At 30.8% G+C, this 19175-nt stretch overlaps 1 protein-coding gene across 11 annotated transcripts in view; it reads left to right on the forward strand.

Annotated features, from left to right (window-relative positions):
* The window catches only part of LOC143231107 (uncharacterized), a 58131-nt gene that overhangs the window by 27057 nt on the left and 11899 nt on the right, over positions 1 to 19175 (forward strand). For all 11 annotated transcript variants that reach the window (XM_076465684.1, XM_076465686.1, XM_076465683.1 and 8 more), the window contains 8 exons: positions 3511 to 3658; positions 4935 to 5025; positions 7853 to 7932; positions 10373 to 10452; positions 11389 to 11575; positions 13812 to 14036; positions 14785 to 14856; positions 16277 to 16448. In XM_076465684.1, coding sequence (XP_076321799.1) covers positions 3545 to 3658; positions 4935 to 5025; positions 7853 to 7932; positions 10373 to 10452; positions 11389 to 11575; positions 13812 to 14036; positions 14785 to 14856; positions 16277 to 16448 — 1021 coding nt within the window. In that variant the 5' untranslated portion in view covers positions 3511 to 3544. The remainder of the gene's footprint in view (positions 1 to 3510; positions 3659 to 4934; positions 5026 to 7852; positions 7933 to 10372; positions 10453 to 11388; positions 11576 to 13811; positions 14037 to 14784; positions 14857 to 16276; positions 16449 to 19175) is intronic.

Raw genomic sequence — 19175 nt, forward strand, 5'->3', positions numbered from 1 at the left:
ATTCTTTTAGACTATCCAGCGTATTCGCCCGAACTGAACCCCATTGAAAATGTTTGGGGGTAAATGGCAAGGGAAGTCTATAGAAATGGACGTCAATTCCAAACAGTGCATGATCTTCGTGAAGCCATCTTCACCACTTGGAATAACATTCCAGCCAGCCTTCTGCAAACTCTTATATCGATCATGCCAAAGTGAATGTTTGCAGTTATTTGCAATGACTACTGTGCAACTCACTACTGAGACATCCTGTTGGGCATTTTCTACCATGTTTAGGATTTCTTTTAGGTATAATCTTAAACTTTTGACCAGCTAGTATTTGGGCTAATTTCATAGTGTTCGCATTTAACCTATTAAATGCTAAAAAGTTTGTTTTTATTTTCACTTTTCTTATTTTCATCTTTTGAAGCTCTGCTCAAATAAATGGTTGAGTCTAACAACGCAAAATTCATATTTTTTCTTTATGTTCATTGACCTTAAGATTTTGGCCAGCAGTGTATATCAACTTTAAATGAAAAAAAAAATCAATTGGACATACGCAGCGTTTCATGTAATATATTTGTCTAGATTTTTGGTGCAAAATGCCCAGCCAATTTTACTGCAAGCTTGTGAAACAACAACAACAACAACAAAAAAGTATCCACTCACAATTTCACCGAAGTACGAAAATCAACGCTCACGTGAGTGAAGAATCTGCTATGATAATTGTCTACTGTTGAAAACATCAATGAAATAGTGCAGAAACATATATAGAGAAAAATGAATCATCTAACTCGAGAAATGATGAATTCTTAACGTGGAAGTTTCCAGTTGATGTGCTATAAGTTGCTCAAATTATTTTCAAATTAATGTGTAAAACACCGGATTTTTTTTAATGGCGAAAAATGAACGATATCGAGAAATTCTGGCCCGGCATGGCCTAGCGCGTAAGGCGTGCGACTCGTAATCCGAGGGTCGTGGGTTCGCGCCCGCGTCGCGCTAAACATGCTCGCCCTCCCAGCCGTGGTAAAGAGTAGCCCAAGAGTTGGCGGTGGGTGGTGATGACTAGCTGCCTTCCCTCTAGTCTTACACTGCTAAATTAGGGACGGCTAGCATAGATAGCCCTCGAGTAGCTTTGTGCGAAATTTCCAAACAAAACGAGAAATTCTGTAGGGTGAGAAGAAAAGGCATTTAAATTAATTTTAAAATTGTCCAATGATACATTCAGTACTGCATTCATTAATATTATCGAGGTTTCCGTAAAATATTCATGGCCGTTTTTTGTTTGTTTGCAGTAGCTTGTAAAATTGTCATCAGTAATAATAAGGCAGGAGATACTTATAAATATACACATTGTTTAGTCTTACAAAACGAAGTATTTTTACTGGTATAAAATGGAGCATTTATAACTGATATAATGGTGCTTAAATGGCTTCTACGTTTCTGCGATGCTGGAACGCCTTTGAAGAGCGTATGTTGGTAGTGAAGGGTTTTGTTTTTGTTTTAATTTCGTGCAAAGCTACTCAAAGGCTATCTGCGCTAGCCGCTCCTAATTTAGCAGCGTAAGACTAGAGGGAAGGCAGCTAATCATTAACACCCACCGTCAACTCTTGGGCTAGTTACTCTTTTACCAACGAATAGTGGGATTGACCGTAACTTTGTAACGCCCCCACGGCTGAAAGGGCGAGCATGTTTGGTGCGACGGGGATTCGAACCCGCGACCTTGAGATTACGAGTCGAAAGCCTCAACCCACCTAGTGACGGGAAAACTTAAAAACGTTTAATGAGTGAAAATCTCGACTTTCAAGAATCAACTTTAAAATAATCCTACAATCTTTGCAGGAGTTTGTTTAGTAGCTGTGCATAGATTTTGGTGCAATATACCTAGCTGTTTTCATTGTAGGTTTTGATGCTTGAATGGCTTTAAAGAGAAACTTGGCCAGTAGCGATGATAAAAACTGATAAAATCTCTCCTTCTTTTTCAAGAATCATTATAAAAAAAAGGCATATGACCTGTACAGAAGTTTTTAGTAGGTTTACTATCTTTGAATAAAATATTCATAGTCTTTTTTATGTATGTTTATGAAACAAGAATAGTATGATGAATAATAATGTTTGATGTAGAAGAACCGAATGTTGTCGAACAATGGGAAAATAAACTTTTTTGCTGTCATTGATATTTTACAAGCTTTGGCCATTGAGATAGAAAGTCTCAGTTGTTGTTTCAAGAACAAATGTGCTTTTTCCCATACATTCTTTTACAGTTTTTGTGAAATTCCTGAGTGAATCATAATAAGAATCTCTGGATGAATTTTGTATTTTGTTTAACAGTTGGAAAAATCAAAGTTTTTTGCTATTATCAATATTTTAGCAACTTTAGATATTGAAATTGAAGTGTTGAGTGTTGTTTAAAGAACAAGTCTGCTTCTTGAAATTATTTTTGACCAAATGTTCTATTATAATTTTTATGAAATTACTTTATGAACCCTATTATGAAGAACTATCATGGTTCATGATTTCCTGTTGTCATAAAGTTTTATTTTAAAATTTTTCTGGATAAGACATTAGATCAGTAGCACCGTACTTTGTTCAGCATCTGAGAGATCTTAGTATGAGAATAAAGTATACATTTACAAAGCTGATTAAACTAAAGTTTAGTAACCATATAAGTTTAATCAACATTTCATTGTTACTTTGAAAGTAAGCCATAAAGGTTTTTATATATACAAAAGAAATCAATAGATTATCAAACAGGAAGTAAAATTTTTTGAAGTTGCATTATATTCCATTATATACATAACAATTACTCTCTCTAATTGATTGGAAAAGTACTATTGAATGTTTATAAATTATTTCTTATGTTTAATGAGGATTTTTCTTCTTTCAACAGTACAGATGATAACCATTCAGATCATTTGAAACAAGATTCAGTAAAACAGTCTTGAAGACAAACTAAATCATTTAAAGACATGGTTAACTGTTGTTTGTTTTTTAAATAGCAAATGTTTCTAGGCTTGTATCTCAGAATGGCTGGTATGGGTATTAACACTTTTATTGATAAGGAGAAAACAATGTTTTGACCTTCTCAGATCATCTTCAGGTTAAGAAAGAGAGAGAAGAAGATATCCTAGGAAGGTCGAAACATTGTTCTCTTAATCAATAAATGTATTAATACTCATATCGCCCATTCTGAGATGCATTTTTATTTCAAGTGGGTTTCTCATCATGAAAAGTTTCTAGGCTTGTTATGGAAACTTGAAACCCAATGGGGACTTTGAAAGTGTTAAATAAATATTTACTGAACCACTTAGTAGGTGTTGATAGTTTTTTAAAATTCAGAACTTCAATATTTCAATTTGTAGAAGAATATGAAACTATATAACATGTTTTCTTTCAGAGTTTTAATTAAAACCTGTTGTGTTATGTATACAATAATTGGTTCCCATAACACATACATATATTTCATTATCATTCATTGGTTGAAGTTATTTAAAGTTTGGCTGTACTGTAGAAGTTTTTATTTGTCTTTTTCAGGTGAAAATAAAGCAGGAATAAAAAAACACTAGTGATGAAACAATCCTCACGAAGTGTTTACAACTCTTGCACTGCCATCTGTCCATCTGGAAAGAAATATGTGTGTTTGGTATTACTGACAAAAGAGAAGCTGTATATTCTGGTGGATGTAAGTATAAAACAGTTTCAAACAAGTAACAATATAGTTCATGTTTATAACACCAGGTGATGTTACCTGATTTTCCTCAAGAGTGACAAGATAGGTTTCACAGAATAACGAAATTTGACAAGCCAATGTATATATTGTATAATAATTCAAAATTATCTGAACCTAACTGATTTTGTGGAAGAAAAACTGAACATAATATAAAAATACAATTAAATAATCTTTTTTTCAATAACATAATCAGATGATGTTTTTAATTATTGGATAGAAGATGATGCTTATACTGGAGAGAAAAAGTTCTTTATCAGACTCTGTTAAAGTAGCTGAACAAGTTGTTGAAATCTGAAAAATCTGTTCCAGGTTATAAAAACATAATATTATATAATACAGGTTATACTTAAGATATCATCTGACTTGCAAGTGGTAAAGATTGCTGTGTACTTTTAGACACAGTAGAAACTGTTTTTACAGGAACACAACAATGGTACCTCAGGGAAATGACACAAAACAATGAGTAGCTAGACCAAAAGAAACTTAATTTTTATGACCACTGTGCACATACATGAATAAATAGAGAAAAGCTTTTGAATTTTATACATTATTAACACAAGGTGGTAGCAAACACATGGTATAGCTTCACATCACAATAATACAGTAGTTACAGTATAAACACTGGGTGTACAGTAGTTACAGTATAAACACTGGGTGTACAGTAGTTACAGTATAAACACTGGGTGTACAATAGTTACAGTATAAACACTGGGTGTACAGTAGTTACAGTATAAACACTGGGTGTACAGTAGTTACAGTATAAACACTGGGTGTACAGTAGTTACAGTATAAACACTGGGTGTACAGTAGTTACAGTATAAACACTGGGTGTACAATAGTTACAGTATAAACACTGGGTGTACAGTAGTTACAGTATAAACACTGGGTGTACAATAGTTACAGTATTAACACTGGGTGTACAATAGTTACAGTATAAACAATACATGTGACATGTATCACAACTGATAGTTACGTACAACTTAAGTAAATGGAATATACAAGAAGTAAGTCTTAAAATGCAGACTAGTGATATAAAAATGTGTCTCATGATTTTGTTACTATAATGTAATAAAGATGTATATAAATAAGACCTCTGAAAGAGTGATCTCTAACAAGTACCAAAGGAATGCGTTATAAAACCACCTTTGTAATATAGAAATACAGATACAAATGTTAGATAAGAGGTACTTGTATGGAAATTTGATTGAAATTTGTAATTAAACTCCAGGTCTCAAGTAAAGGACAGGACTTACTTGCAGAAGTTTGCAATTATCTGGGTTTAAATGAAACCAAGCTGTTTGGTCTAGCCACTTTGAGTAGTAAGTTATTCAGTCTTAATCTTTGTCTAAGTTAAGTGGAAACAAGAATACGAAATTTCAGTTATTATTAGGGTTGCTTAAAAGAAAGGTGGATTCTAGTTTCAATCACTCTAGAAAAATTTTAATTATCATTAAGATAAAAAGTAAAATATATTCAACCAATACTGTTAAGTAGTTTAATACTTACATTTCAGTTTTTCATGGATTGTACAGCTAATTTTACATTTATTTATGTCTTTTTAAAAATTATATCAAAGTTATGTGTTTTCATTGCAAATAAATATAGTTCAGAATTTTGTATTTCAGTTTTGTTGTCGTGGAGTTTATTCTCTTGTCAGTTAACTAAGAATGACTGATGTAGTTAATTGGTTCAGATAATAATCTCTAATCTCTAGAAACATTTATATAAACAAAATATTATTATCCTTTAAAAATGTTTGTACACCATCGCAAACTGGCTAACAGCAGCATCAGAATAAATTGAACCTAAATTTAGATAGGTCATAAAGTGGTAAAAATAGTCTTACTTATGAATTAAATATTAAATAATATTTGTGGTTTTAAAATGCATTAAATATACTGACTTGTGATAATACACTCAGAAACAAAGTTATGTAGCACAAGTAAACAAACAAGTTTATCTGGTATTTTAAAGTGTTTAGGTGTTGTATATTTTATGAGATACTACCGTGTTTCTCCGAAAATAAGACAGGGCTTATATTAATTTTCACTCCAAAATATGACACTAGGGCTTATTTTCGGGGGATGTCTTATTTTGATATATTAAAAAAATGAAGTAACAAAGTAAAACTATTAAACTAACCATTTAAAATAAACTGTTATTAAACTATTAAACTAACTGATTAATACTTAAACAAACTAATTAACTAACTATTAAACTAATTAATAAATTAAGTTTTTTGATTTCTTTCCTCTTCCTGCCACTCTTAACTAGGGCTTATTTTAAGGGTAGGGCTTATATTAAAACTATCCCCAAAAAATCACACTAGGTCTTATTTTATGGGTAGGTCTTATTATCGGAGAAACACGGTAGCAGATGTGCATTGAAAGAAGTCAATGGTAATTTTCAAGAAAATATTGAAGAATAAGTACAAAATGTGCAGTGAACCCAGTCCCTTGGGTCAGAATGCACGTATAGTTTGATTGTTTAGTGGGCCTTTTATAACTGTGTTTTGGTATTCCATGTATTATTTACATAATGAATATTGCATTGCAAAGGACACTGAATACAATGCATTATTGGCAAATTTCTGATTTTCACTGCAATAATTGTATTGAGCACAACAGAGCACTCAGTTTTGCCCTCCAGTAACTCATTGGTATGTCTGCAGGCTTACAATGCTAGAAACTTGGGTTTCAATACCCATGGTGGATATAGCACAGATAGCCCTTTGTGTAGCTTTGAGCTTAACTACAAATAAACAAACAAGAACTGAGATTAACTAAGTAGCCATTGAGAAGTTTTCTGTGTGATGTCATCATTCCTTGTTATTTTACTGAGTGCAAGAAAAGACCGCTACTGAAGTGAGCACGTTTTGAAAATTGTTACTTCCATAAGAAATATCAAAAGGAAGATATTCATATCAAATCAATTTATTCAACATATATACTGACATAAAAAACAAACAAACGAAATATACATATAAACTTCTTTTTATGTGTTTTTTCCTATTCATGCTTCTGTTTTAGAAATATTTATTTTATTCAGTTGATGGAACAAGTCCCTTTTTCTTGTGTGTGAAAGTTCTTCACAAAAAGAAAAATTTTTTGCTCTTAATAAGGTTTTTTTCATTTGAGCACTCAGCATGTGAATCAATGTTGATATTATTGTTAAACTTTGTGATTGCAAAAAATGAATATTTTTTTATGTACTTTACTCTTAAAAGTAAGGACTTTGATATATAATTTGTTTTCTATGGTTAACCATTCAGGGGATTCAAAACAGATATTTGGCTATGATACATATATATATATATGTATATACACACACACATACATACATAGATTCTATTTTAAAATTGCCAACCTAATATAAATTTATATTTCTGATAGCGCATGAAGCAAACAACTAATTTTTATGTGTTTTGTAAGTTAGTTATATTGTTTCTTTAATATGACTTATTAAATGTATTTATTATAATATTTATAGTATGTATACATGTTTTTACTATTTTCCCTTTTTTATTGTTATATATTTATAACAAATACTTTGTATTCCTAACTTTATATATAGAATGACTGAATCCTATATTATTAGAATTATGAATACAAAAATCATTAATAGTGAAAGAACTCACTGATAAAACAGTACATTGTAATCAAGTTAAGAACATGAGAGATGTATATTAAATCAACTATATTTATTATTTTTGTTAACTTTTAATTTATGATTTGTTTAGGTATCTTACTTTGACCAGAATTTAATATTAATTCAAACAGAAAAGACTTAAAAGTTAAAAAATATATATTATTTGTTATTCAAGAAGGAAACCTGAATGTTTCTAAGATTTTTAGTGCTAGATATTTTATGTAATAGTGAGTATGGAAACTTCTAGTATATATTCTTGTGATTAATTTTGAGCACATGTTAAGAATAGAAACAAAAGAATTGTGATAATGAATGGAGCTTGAGGGATGAATTTTTTTCAGATCAAAAGAAAATTGTCAAATATATGGAATAATTATTGCTATTAGAATTCTTATGTGCCTTTTTTCAGCAATTTGTGTTTATTCATAAATATTACTTTTACATTACATATTAACATCTTCTAAACTTTAATTCTGAAAACCTAATTAATTATTTCAGATGGGGAATACATATTTATTGACCAGAATATTAAACTTGCTAAATACGCTCCAAAAGGATGGAAAAATGAAACAGGATCAGTAAGTAACCTGCCATACATCTTGGAAGTTATTATTGTAGTAATTGATGTACAAAATATTCTACAGGTGCTTAAGTTTTGTTTTAGCAGCTGTGTCAAACATTTTTATTAAAACAAAAACTAAAGAACTAAGTAAATAAGAAGATTTAGAGTGGATCTGATTGAGGTGTTAGAGATTGTTAATGGAATCAATAGTGTTAATGCATCATATTTTTTTCATACTTAACACTGAGAGTGGTAGAACTAGGGGACATAAATTTTAGCAGGATAGGAGTCATTTTTAGCTAAGACAGCTTTATTTTTTCTAACAGGGTGGAGGCCTTTGGAATGGGTTTCTTCACATGTTATAGAGGCAGTTAATTTGAATAATAAGGGCTAGCATTGAGTGTTTTATTTTTATTTTTGAGCTCAGTAAATGGAACATCCCAGATAAATGAATAGCTCTTGTTGTCCCTAAATGATATATCTGTGTAGGTTTCAGGTATTGTTAAACCAACCAGACTTAATATGCACTGTACTGTAGAAAGATAGATACTTCACTTTTTAAACTATTTGTTTCAACATATCATCAACTATGGTAGAAATTCCAAGGAGTTGCACAAAATCATAGTAGAACATTCAAGCAAAAAGTTCCTTCAACAATAAAGAGCAACTTCAAACAACACTTTAAAACCTTTACTATTGACTGCTATGGCTGTGTACATATGAAACTCACAATAAAAAAACATGAATGTTAGACTTACGAGTAAAAGAAAATCTCTCCATTTGTCTTATAATTATTTATTTGCTTGCCAGCTTACAATAAAACTTTTATATAATACTAAATAAGGTACTGCAAAAGTTGTAGGGGTATTGAAAAGTTGATTCCTTTTCCTATATGTTTTACACAAACTTAAAACATAATTCTAGTTTAAATGATGTTGTCATCAACCCTTGATGTTAGCTTTTTGACAGATATCGGGTTTTTCTTTTAAAAGTTTAAGTACACAATGAAACAGAAATTACAAACCCAAGAACATATAAGCATTAGATGACTGTCACATGTAGATATTCAATGCTTTGTACACTACACAATCAGTGTCTTTAAGGAGCCAACCCTCATATTGCATATGAAGTGACAGAGTAAAAAGAAATTAATATGCATAATATTAAATTTTATTATGCACGTTTGTAGAATAATTACTTGAATAAATATGAAAGCTTATTTAAAGTGATGTTTTAGATTATATGCTTTATTTGAAAAGTCACTTTTTCTACTGGTAAAATTTTATATGACCATGGTGGGGGCTGTGTTTTAGTCTATAGATATATATTTGTCCATTGCTATGCATTATATATATATATAGAGAGAGAGAATCTAGATACACAGAAATTATAAATGCTCACTATATTATCAAATAAATAACCATGATGATCTTCAGCTACAACTTAACATTTTACATCTTGAACTAATGTGATCAAGTAGTCAATAGGTACAGTAAATCATCATGAACCATATCAACTAGCTATTAGCGGTGTTTATTATCGTTAAAATGTATAAAATTAGCTACTATATCATGTGATCCTTTGCTCATAGTTTAGCATACAAAAGGCTTGCAAACAAAATAAGTAAAAAATTTGGTATTTAAAAACCTGCAAATGCAAATCATAAAAGAAAAAATTAAGTTAACATGGCTAGTGATACTGTAGACATTACTTACTCAAACTACAAATCCCTATTTTGACTTCACAAAATGTAATTCTAGATAACAGTATGGAGCCAAAATAAAGGTCTGTGGTTTGAGTAAATAATGTCTACAGTATCTCCAGTCTTGTTTTTTTCACTTTTTTTACAATTGCTGTTTGAAGATTTGCAAATTCACAGTTTTTAGTTATCTTGTTTAAACAAAATTTCCAAAAGAATTTTCTGAAATCTTTGATGAGGCACAGAAAATGAGTGTAGCATTTTTGATAGCTGAATATGGATCTTTTTTAAAGATAGAGAAAAATTTACTCTTTTCCACAAACTTTTAACACCACAAAGTGTCCAGTTTTCTTATTTATCACATGTCACTCACACACAAGTGTCCAGGTTATTAACTCACAGACAAATAGCTCCTGAATTTAAAATGTTGAGCAGTTACAAATGGATGTGCATACATACTTGTGCTTTATCAATATATAGAGCAGTGTCTAAACATACTTATTGTATCCCAGGTTTTCTTTTTCTACAATATAGTAACTGTTAAATTAGAACAATTTAACTAAAGTATTTATTGAACTATGTAAGTTTTGAAAAAAGTTAATTTTTCAAGTGAAAGTTTTGTTAAGAAAAGAATGAAATAATAGTTTATAAATTCATACACACGCACGCACGCACACTGTTTATATGTGTATGTATATATATGTCGATGATGTTACATATCTGTGAAGTTCTGTTGTATTTATATTTTCTCACCCAGGGAGTTGATGTCACAGGAGTGCCGTACTTCACACTTTATCTACGTGTCCAGTTTTACGTTGATAGTCACTTGCTTATCAGGTAAGAAGTACAGTTTGAGAAAGTTTATTAAAAGTTGTTTGTTTTTTTTTAGGTAAACTTATAGGCCTGAGATATACAAGTTTTAAAATGTATTAGATGATGTGTTGTCTTATTAGTTTCACAAGTCTAACCAACCTACATTTTTCAGTTTGTATGATGAACAATTGTTTGTGAAGTTCAGTAACTCTAATAAACTGCATACTTTTTCAGGTTGATGCATGGTTGTGCTTTAGAAGCTTTAACATGATAATATTCTACTACTGTAAACTACTTTACAGTTCTAGTGAATTAAACATGGCCTGGTGGTTAGGGAACTCAACTCGTAACCTGAGAGTCATGGGTTTGAGTCTGGGTCTTATCGAACACGCTTGCCCATTCATAGGTGAGGGCATTGTATACTGATGGTCAATCCCACTATTTATTGGTAGAAAAGTTGCCAAAGAGTTGGCAGTGGGTGGTGAAGACAAGCTGCCTTCCCTCTAGTCTTACACTGCTAAATTTAGGAGGGTAGCACAGATAGCTATTGTGTAACTTTGCATGATTTTCAAAAAACAGACAAACAAATAAAATATTTTTGATAGATCTGAGTGTACAGTGTGTAAAACTGTAGTTTATAGTATTTTTATTTATACCATTAGCTGAGTGAAATCTTATTATTTTTAATACATCTGTGTCTTTTTAAACGTTGTGGTATGTCATTCATATAATATTTTCTTTTATAATTGATAGTTGAAATAAAACTATCAGTACTTGTTGAAACTTCATAACTAAAGAATTGAAGAAAAACAAAATGACTGTAAATGCCTTTACTGGTGAAAACCTGGTTGAGAATAAATTATGTATTTGTGAAACATGCAGTTGTCTTGTTTTTCCTCAATTCTGTATTTTCTTTTCATTAGAAAAGCTATTAAAATCAATATTTGTTTATGATTTTAGTGATAAAATTGCCCGACTACACTACTACCTCCAGTTACGTGAAAATGTGATAGGGTATCGTCATTCTCTGTCTGATGACAGAGCCTTCATTCTTGCAGCATATGCACTGCAGGCAGATGTTGGAAACTTGAAGAAAGAGAAGCATCATGGGAAATATTTTGAGCCATCTTCATACTTCCCCTCATGGGTATGTTATGCATTTTGTGATGTTATATGACCTGGTTTCATGAGTGATGTGAACTGTATTCTAACAGCAAACATAATCAGGTACGAAACTGTATAATCTGAGCACTTTTGAAAGTCCAATATTCAAAAGTGCTTGAGTTATATGGTTCATATCTTTGTGTTAAATTGATTTCTTAAACCTATTTGTTTTCCAAATGTTGAGTAAGTACAGCCTGATGAACAAATGTAAAGTAACAGTGGAATTCATCTGTTAATACGTTTTAAGAGGCCCTAATTGGCTCTTTATAAAATGTAACTTTAAAAAGACAGGCTACAACATATCCTGTGATCTGTTAGTCAAGGAACAACATGCTAAACCCACAGCTTTCCTCTTGTGTGTACTTGTCACTTGGTTTGTAATGAATGTGTTACTCTTTCTGAGAGCGAAAGAGATTTTCAGAATTATTCTAAATCTGTTCAACACATGTTAAACACTTAACTCCTTCAAATCTTCCCTTATGTATGATTGTTTCTAAAACAATTTTAACTTTTCATGCCTTTAATGATAAGTTTGTATGAGGGTTGACATGCAGCTAAGTTTTTTTGTTTTTTTTGGGGGGTGGGGGCAGTCAGAAAACAAAACTTTTTTTTTATTAATGGTAGGTCAGTAATAATAGTCATACAAATAATAATAAATGGAATGCCTTTTATTTTTCATTTTATCAAATTTCTGATTTTACTTTGATTAACATACTGGTTTACATACAGACAAAAAAAATTTAAATATATTTAGAAAATGTTTACAGCTGGATGTGGGATTTTTAAAACAATGTATATAAAACATTTGGAGAAGGGGTAGAGGAGATGTACCACTTTGCCTATGAGTACAATGCCACTGGTTTACTACTAACTAACCTTTATAAGTTGTATCTTGCTTTGTTTGACCTTCTCTTAAGAGAGGAGGAGGGGTCTGCTGAAAGTGTAAACTGGGTATATTCAACTCCGACATAACAAGTCTAGACTTTTGTATACTTTTAAAAATCTGAACTGTGGTAATAAGAAATTTGTTTTTACTATAAAGGTGAAGCAACTGAAAATCAGTAACAATAAAATTAGTATTTTATAATGATGGTAACTAAAGTCATAGTTGATGAGAACAAGGCTGGGTGTTTAGTTGCAAGTGTATGTCTTAATAATTCATCAGCAGAACTGATATGTTTTTAAAGACATAAATATTAAAGATTTAATTTAGTACATGTTAATAACTTCATTAGGTTCATACTTTTGATTTTGATGATTTAGATTGATGCCTGAATTCAGGTCTTTCATTAATTAATTTGTTGTAACAATCAGGAGTAACATCATGCAACATCTATAAACTGTTCATCTCACTATTTAAAAACAGAATTTAAATACCATCATGTACCTGTGAAATGCAGAGATAACCTCTAAGATATCAGTTTTCAGAAATCACAAAAATAAAGGTAACAGTGTTAAGTTAGAAAGGAATCAAATATGATAGTAAACTACCATCGTACAAGTTTCTTGTTCAGTGTTTCACATTTGTGATAACTTGTTTGAATTGTATATTTTGTATTTTTGAGTTTGACAAATGATAAAAACAGGAGGAACGTAAGATGTTATGTATCTGAATTAAAGTGCGAGGTTAATGAATGTTTAATGCTTCTGTTTGTTTACTGATAATGGTGATAATTTATACAGTATTTAGGTAGAGAAGTAAGTTGATGGTGAAAAGTTTCCACTCAGTTTGTAGAATAGAAAGTTTAACAGTTCAAAATCTAAAACAGCAGTTTCTATATAGCAATTGAGTAACTTTTTACTTAACCCTTAAACAGTAGGAATGTTGTAGGTAGCATCATCAATTGATGATGGTTGTCATTTAAGGGTTAAATGATACGCGAGACAATAGACTAATATCCTGTTGATAATAACTGATTAGGTTACTTTGAAATTTGGAAATGTTTGAGCCTGATGTTAGAAAGTTACATCTTATAAAACAATGATTAATTTTTATACAGTTCTATAACTGCAACTGTTTCCAGTCTTAAAATCACAACAAAATACAAAAAAAAATTTCTGTAGAGGGTAAAAAAATAAAAATCCTGATGGAACTGGAAACAGCTTGGTACATTCTACATGTTTAGATGTATTTTGCTGTGTCATCATTTTGAGTTGTGTTTCTCTGTAGAAGTTTGAAATAACTTTCACTTATTCATTTGAAGTATGTTGAATTATAGATTCTTGAAAGACTTGGAGAAAAATATATTATACAACATTTGCCTAAAATGCATCAAGATAACAGGGGATTGAGTAAAACAGAAGCACAGGCCTACTACATCAAAGAAGCTTCTGACACGAAGGCTGCTCATAATATGCATCTCTTCTCTGTGAAGAGAAAGAAAGGGAAGCTGTTTGATGATGTTTGGCTAGGTATCTGCTGCAAGGGTATTGAAATTTATGAGGTAAAATCCATTAATTCATTGGTTATTGTTTTCATTACCATCTGATTTAAAGATTAAAAATTGTTATTTTTGTTGTCCAGCTTTTGCAGAACGTTTTAATTACACAAGCTATGTTTAAAATTGAGTATTAACTTTTATATAGGTTATTACAGTGATTTAATACTAATAACTTTAAGCAAGTCTTTTGTAACAGTTCTTTTTCAACTTTTTTTTTAAGGTTCATGTAAATAACTAAATCTTGTATTGTGTGTAATTTCAGTCGAGTTACTTAGAACTGAGCACTAATGAGAATCTTAGAAATTAAAAGTTCTAGTAAAGAACAAGCAGGTCATATTTTAGTTTTATTGATGAGACAATACTATTATATTGAAAATCAATAAAAGTATTGGTAAACATAGGAAATCATGCAAGGAAGTTTATGCTGGACTAGATTAGTAATTGATTACTGTATAAATGTTTGACACAATGAAATGTTTAAAAAAATTTCTTTATTAGGCTAACTTATAAGTTGAAAACTGAAATTGTTGATGGAAATATAATGATAGTATTTCTAAGTCTTTGGAGTTTTTCACAGGATGTTTGGACATTACATTAATAAAATTACGTTGTATCGTAAAAAGCTTGTAAACATAATTCCTTAACATGCATATAATAAGATTAAAGCCCTTGCTTGTGTTTCAGAATAGTTTGTGTTTAAATTTAAACACCTTCTCTTTCTTTGAGATAATAAAGTTACTTTTTATATCAGGAAAACCTTGGGATCACCAAAAGACGTCTTTCTTCATTTTCTTGGCCGGGAATAACAAAGCTTCACTTTGATGTAGGTATTCATCTTATGACTTCTGGACTGAAACATTTTCAAGTTCACTTGTCACTTTTAGAACACTACATACCATAAAATTTGTTGAATTATGAAATGTTTCTTTTTCAATAATATGACAATCAATATTCAAACAGCAATAACATAAGTTAATGTAACACTTAAAATAATCTATTTTTGTTTGCTAAGAACTAAAACACTTAACTTTGTCGAATATCAAAATGAACTCAATATAAAATTATAGGATTCAGTAGACACTTAATAATTCATATATTGAGTGTTTTAGTCCAAAAAAGGAAGCTCAACAAGGCACTTTATTGTTTCAACAAAAGTTAAAAATTAGCTAAAAATAACATACCTACACCAGTGTCTTTTTTACTTAATAAAAACTAAAATGAAAATACAACAAAAATTAGCAAAATAGAAACTAAAGCAAAATATGTTTTAAAAACTAGCAAAATTGAAAATCTACGTTTCTTTTCAGGAGGAATTTTTCAACATTTTGCACACTGTAACTGATCACTCCATACTGTATATAATAATAACTCAATATACATCAGGTATAATAAGAGTGAACAAAAGAGAAGTACATCCTGTATGGATTTGACATTTGTTTCACATATAGGGTTTATTAAGCCTAAAGCGAAATGCGTATTGAATTATGTGTGTAGAAAATGTATACAAATAATGAATTGAAAAAACATTGCCTTGTGCTTTATTCTGTTTTATGTTGAAATATTACCTTAAAGTGATCATCTAATTGCTTAATCCTCTGAGGTTTGTCTATTATTATTATATTTGGCTGATGAGTTGTATAATTTTAATATTCCTATAGAACATGTAGAAAGCAATAGGGCTGTCTTGAGTTGAGTAAAATTATTAGAAGAGAGAGAGACAGTATTTTCGTCAAGACATCATTTGTTGTTGCTCTGTAAATTAGATAAAGAATGAAAAACTAAACGTTTTCAAGGTTTTTAAGTCAGTTTGCCTAAATTCATTCTCCACATATTTCCATGCTGTACATTGACCAAAAAAGACCTGGGATAAGACAAGACTTTTGTCCAACAACTGCCTTTTAGATTAAGGTAGCATGGGTTTTTCCTGGTTGCAGGAATTTGACATCAAAGAAGAGAAACACAGTATGTTCTAACCTAAGAAACTAGTAACCTTTTTCTTGTAGTAATTGAGCCATAATGTTTAAAACCTTTATGTGTTATATCAAATTTAAGCATAGATTGCTGTAAAAATATTTTTAACTATTGTACAAACAAAAAATGTTTGACTGTTGTTCTGGTCATCAAAGTAACTTCTGTAACAGTGTTATGGTGCACTCTGCTGCACCAGGAGTACTGTACATACAGTAAATTGTATTTAACCAACACTTACAACTATTGTCACTCTAACTAAACTATCATTTCAGAAAAAGAAGTTTGAAATCATCATATCTGGACAACACAAGAGTAGAAAGTTTGTCTACTATGGCCACTCCGAAGAAGTGACCAAAAACATTCTTTTTCTCTGCAAACTGAGTCACCAGTTTAGCATGGTTATTCAGCCTAAGTTACAAGAAATGAAGAAACTGAAACTTGATGGTAAGTTCAGTATTTGATTTATATATTTTTTGACTTATCAGTTCAAAATTTAATCACTCTGAATTGTGCACTAGATATGCTGATGTTGGCTTGGTTTTGAAAACAAAATAGTTTTTTTATTTACAAGTCGTTTTTCATATAGTGACAACTGTTAGGTTTAATGTTATATGTAAAACATACAAAGTATTTATTTACCTTGTAGTCCACAAAAGTCAATTTTCTTATTCATCTAATAAAAATTTCAAAAATTTCTCACAGATAAGCAAGTTGGGAATGTTTACAGGTTTAAAATATAGATACCTAGATATATTATGTAGCTGAAGTGCCATTTCCCTTGTTACATGTTGTGTGTAGTTTCACTAAATTATATGATGTTATGTAACTGGAACAGTTTTGTAGTATATTCTGTGACTTTTGTAGCAACATAATTTGATTATGAGGTTCAGCAATTCTTAGAGTCTGTGTTCTTCATATTTTAGTTATTAGATGGTCAGGAACACGTGCTGTGAGAGGTAGGATACTGTTATGTTTTCTGGAACTTCCAAACATCATCACAACCCATGATACCTTGCCTGTTAATTCTATATCTGATGGCTATATATCATGATAGTAGCCCTTAACTTAGTTTCAGTTACAAAAGACCCAGTCGTAAAGCTTTCACATTTAAACGTATACACCGTTGCTCCCTGAATGCTTTCTGTAATCTGTCTAGTATATAAGAATGATGGCTTATCAATGACCACTTGAACAACACAACTACACAGAAATCCATAGAAATTGCACCAGTAAAATGACTTGTATTTCTCTGTATGGAGTAGCATGAAGACTTGTACTTTTTTTATTTTCCACTTGTTTTGTTTACATGATTGTGTCAATACTTCTTGACTATATTGTATACTGTTAACACTAACACATGGACTGGTTGTATACAGTTGCCATGAACACGTGGATGGTTTTTACCACTGACCTTTGTGAATTTTTAACTGTTACAAAACACGGTTTACTTACTATAGCTAGGCATGATTTATTACAGCTTACCTCCTTTATTTTATAATGATATTAAGTACAAGAGGTGTACCTCTTTGGGAAATGCCAAAATCTTCATTTGTACGGTTTGTTTCAGAGAGGGTTGTTACATACACTTTCCAAAAGTGATGTTTTTATGACATTACACTATCTAGAAAATGTCAAAATGTCTTTTTTATATATTTCATCTCTCTGCAAATTTGTGGCAGCTTCATATGACTTTCTGATTTGAATATTCAATATTGTTTTAATTCAACATACTAAACCTTCTCAGAAATGATTCAAATTTTCTACTGGTAGGAAACAGTGAAACAACCTATCATATCTACTGATTTTATTAGTTTCATACAATACAATATCCTGTGTTAGCCTACTTCTGGAAACTGTGGTTGGAACCTCATCTGTTTCACTGGATATGTATGTCTTCTAACTGCCTGACTAAAGAGCTAATCAGTCTTATTAAATTGTCAAGTGTAACAATTTTAAATGTTTTACAATATACCCGTATGTAAGAGTATTTTAACATAACATTATATTCTGAGATAACATGGAACCTATTGGTCTTCTTGACTGTACCATTCTCTAAGCTAAACTAGAACTATTAATAAATAAATTTGTAAAAATCTTAAATCCAGCCCTTATCATTCATATACTTATCACATTTTTTCTTAAGCTCCCTTAAATTTTATACCTCGACAACATCCAAAGGCGACCTATTCCAAAAGCCAATTACCCTGTTAGTAAAATGAAACTGTCTTAGCTGAAGATGACTCTCACTCTGTCAAAATTTATACTTGTGTCTCCCAGTTCCTCTAACTTAAACACTTCAGTCAGGTCCTTCTAACAATTTTTAAAGGCACCATTCTAGTAATTCTTCTCTAAATCCTTTCCAACAATATGATGTCTTTCCTAAGGAGGCCAAGAGAGATCATAATATTCCAAATGTGGTCGAACCAATGACATGTACAATAAAATTATAATCTCTTTAGACATGTATTCTATATTTCTGTAGATACAACCTAAAATTCTATTTGCCCTACCACTCACAACAGACACACTGCTTAGAGACTGATTAATTATTACACCAAGATCATTTTCTTTCATGACAGTGTTAAGGTTATTCTTATCCAAATTATTAACGTATAATTCAAAGTATAATAACCTGCATGCAATATCTTGCATTATTCATAATTAAAACCCATCTACCATTTATTTGTCCAATTCACTAAATGATCCAAATCCTTTTGTAAATCAGTAGCATCCTCTTCACAGCCAGCAACACCCAAGACCTTAATATTATCAGTAAATTTAAATAATTTATTGACTGTAACTTCATCCATGTCAGTGATGTAAAAGAAGAGAGCAAAGGTCCTAAGACACTCCACTTGTGGTGTTAATCTAGTTTGATTGAACTCCGTTTGTAACAACCGTCTACTTTATTCCATCAAATCACTCAATTTGCTAACTTATCTTCCACACCTGTAATTATTTTTACAAGCCTTTTATGTGGTACCTTGTCAAATGCTTTCTGAATAATTAGATACACTGAAAACCACACCCTTACTCTCATCCAATTAAACAGTAACCTCTTTAAAGAATATCAAAAGATTTGCAAGGCAGGATTTTCCCTTAATAAAACCAAGTTGGCTGTTCAATAAAAATCTAAACTTTGCAAAGCATCTTTTATCAGACTTTCCTACT

Source organism: Tachypleus tridentatus, chromosome 10 (assembly GCF_004210375.1).
Source record: "Tachypleus tridentatus isolate NWPU-2018 chromosome 10, ASM421037v1, whole genome shotgun sequence".
Taxonomy (NCBI): Eukaryota; Metazoa; Arthropoda; class Merostomata; order Xiphosura; family Limulidae; genus Tachypleus; species Tachypleus tridentatus.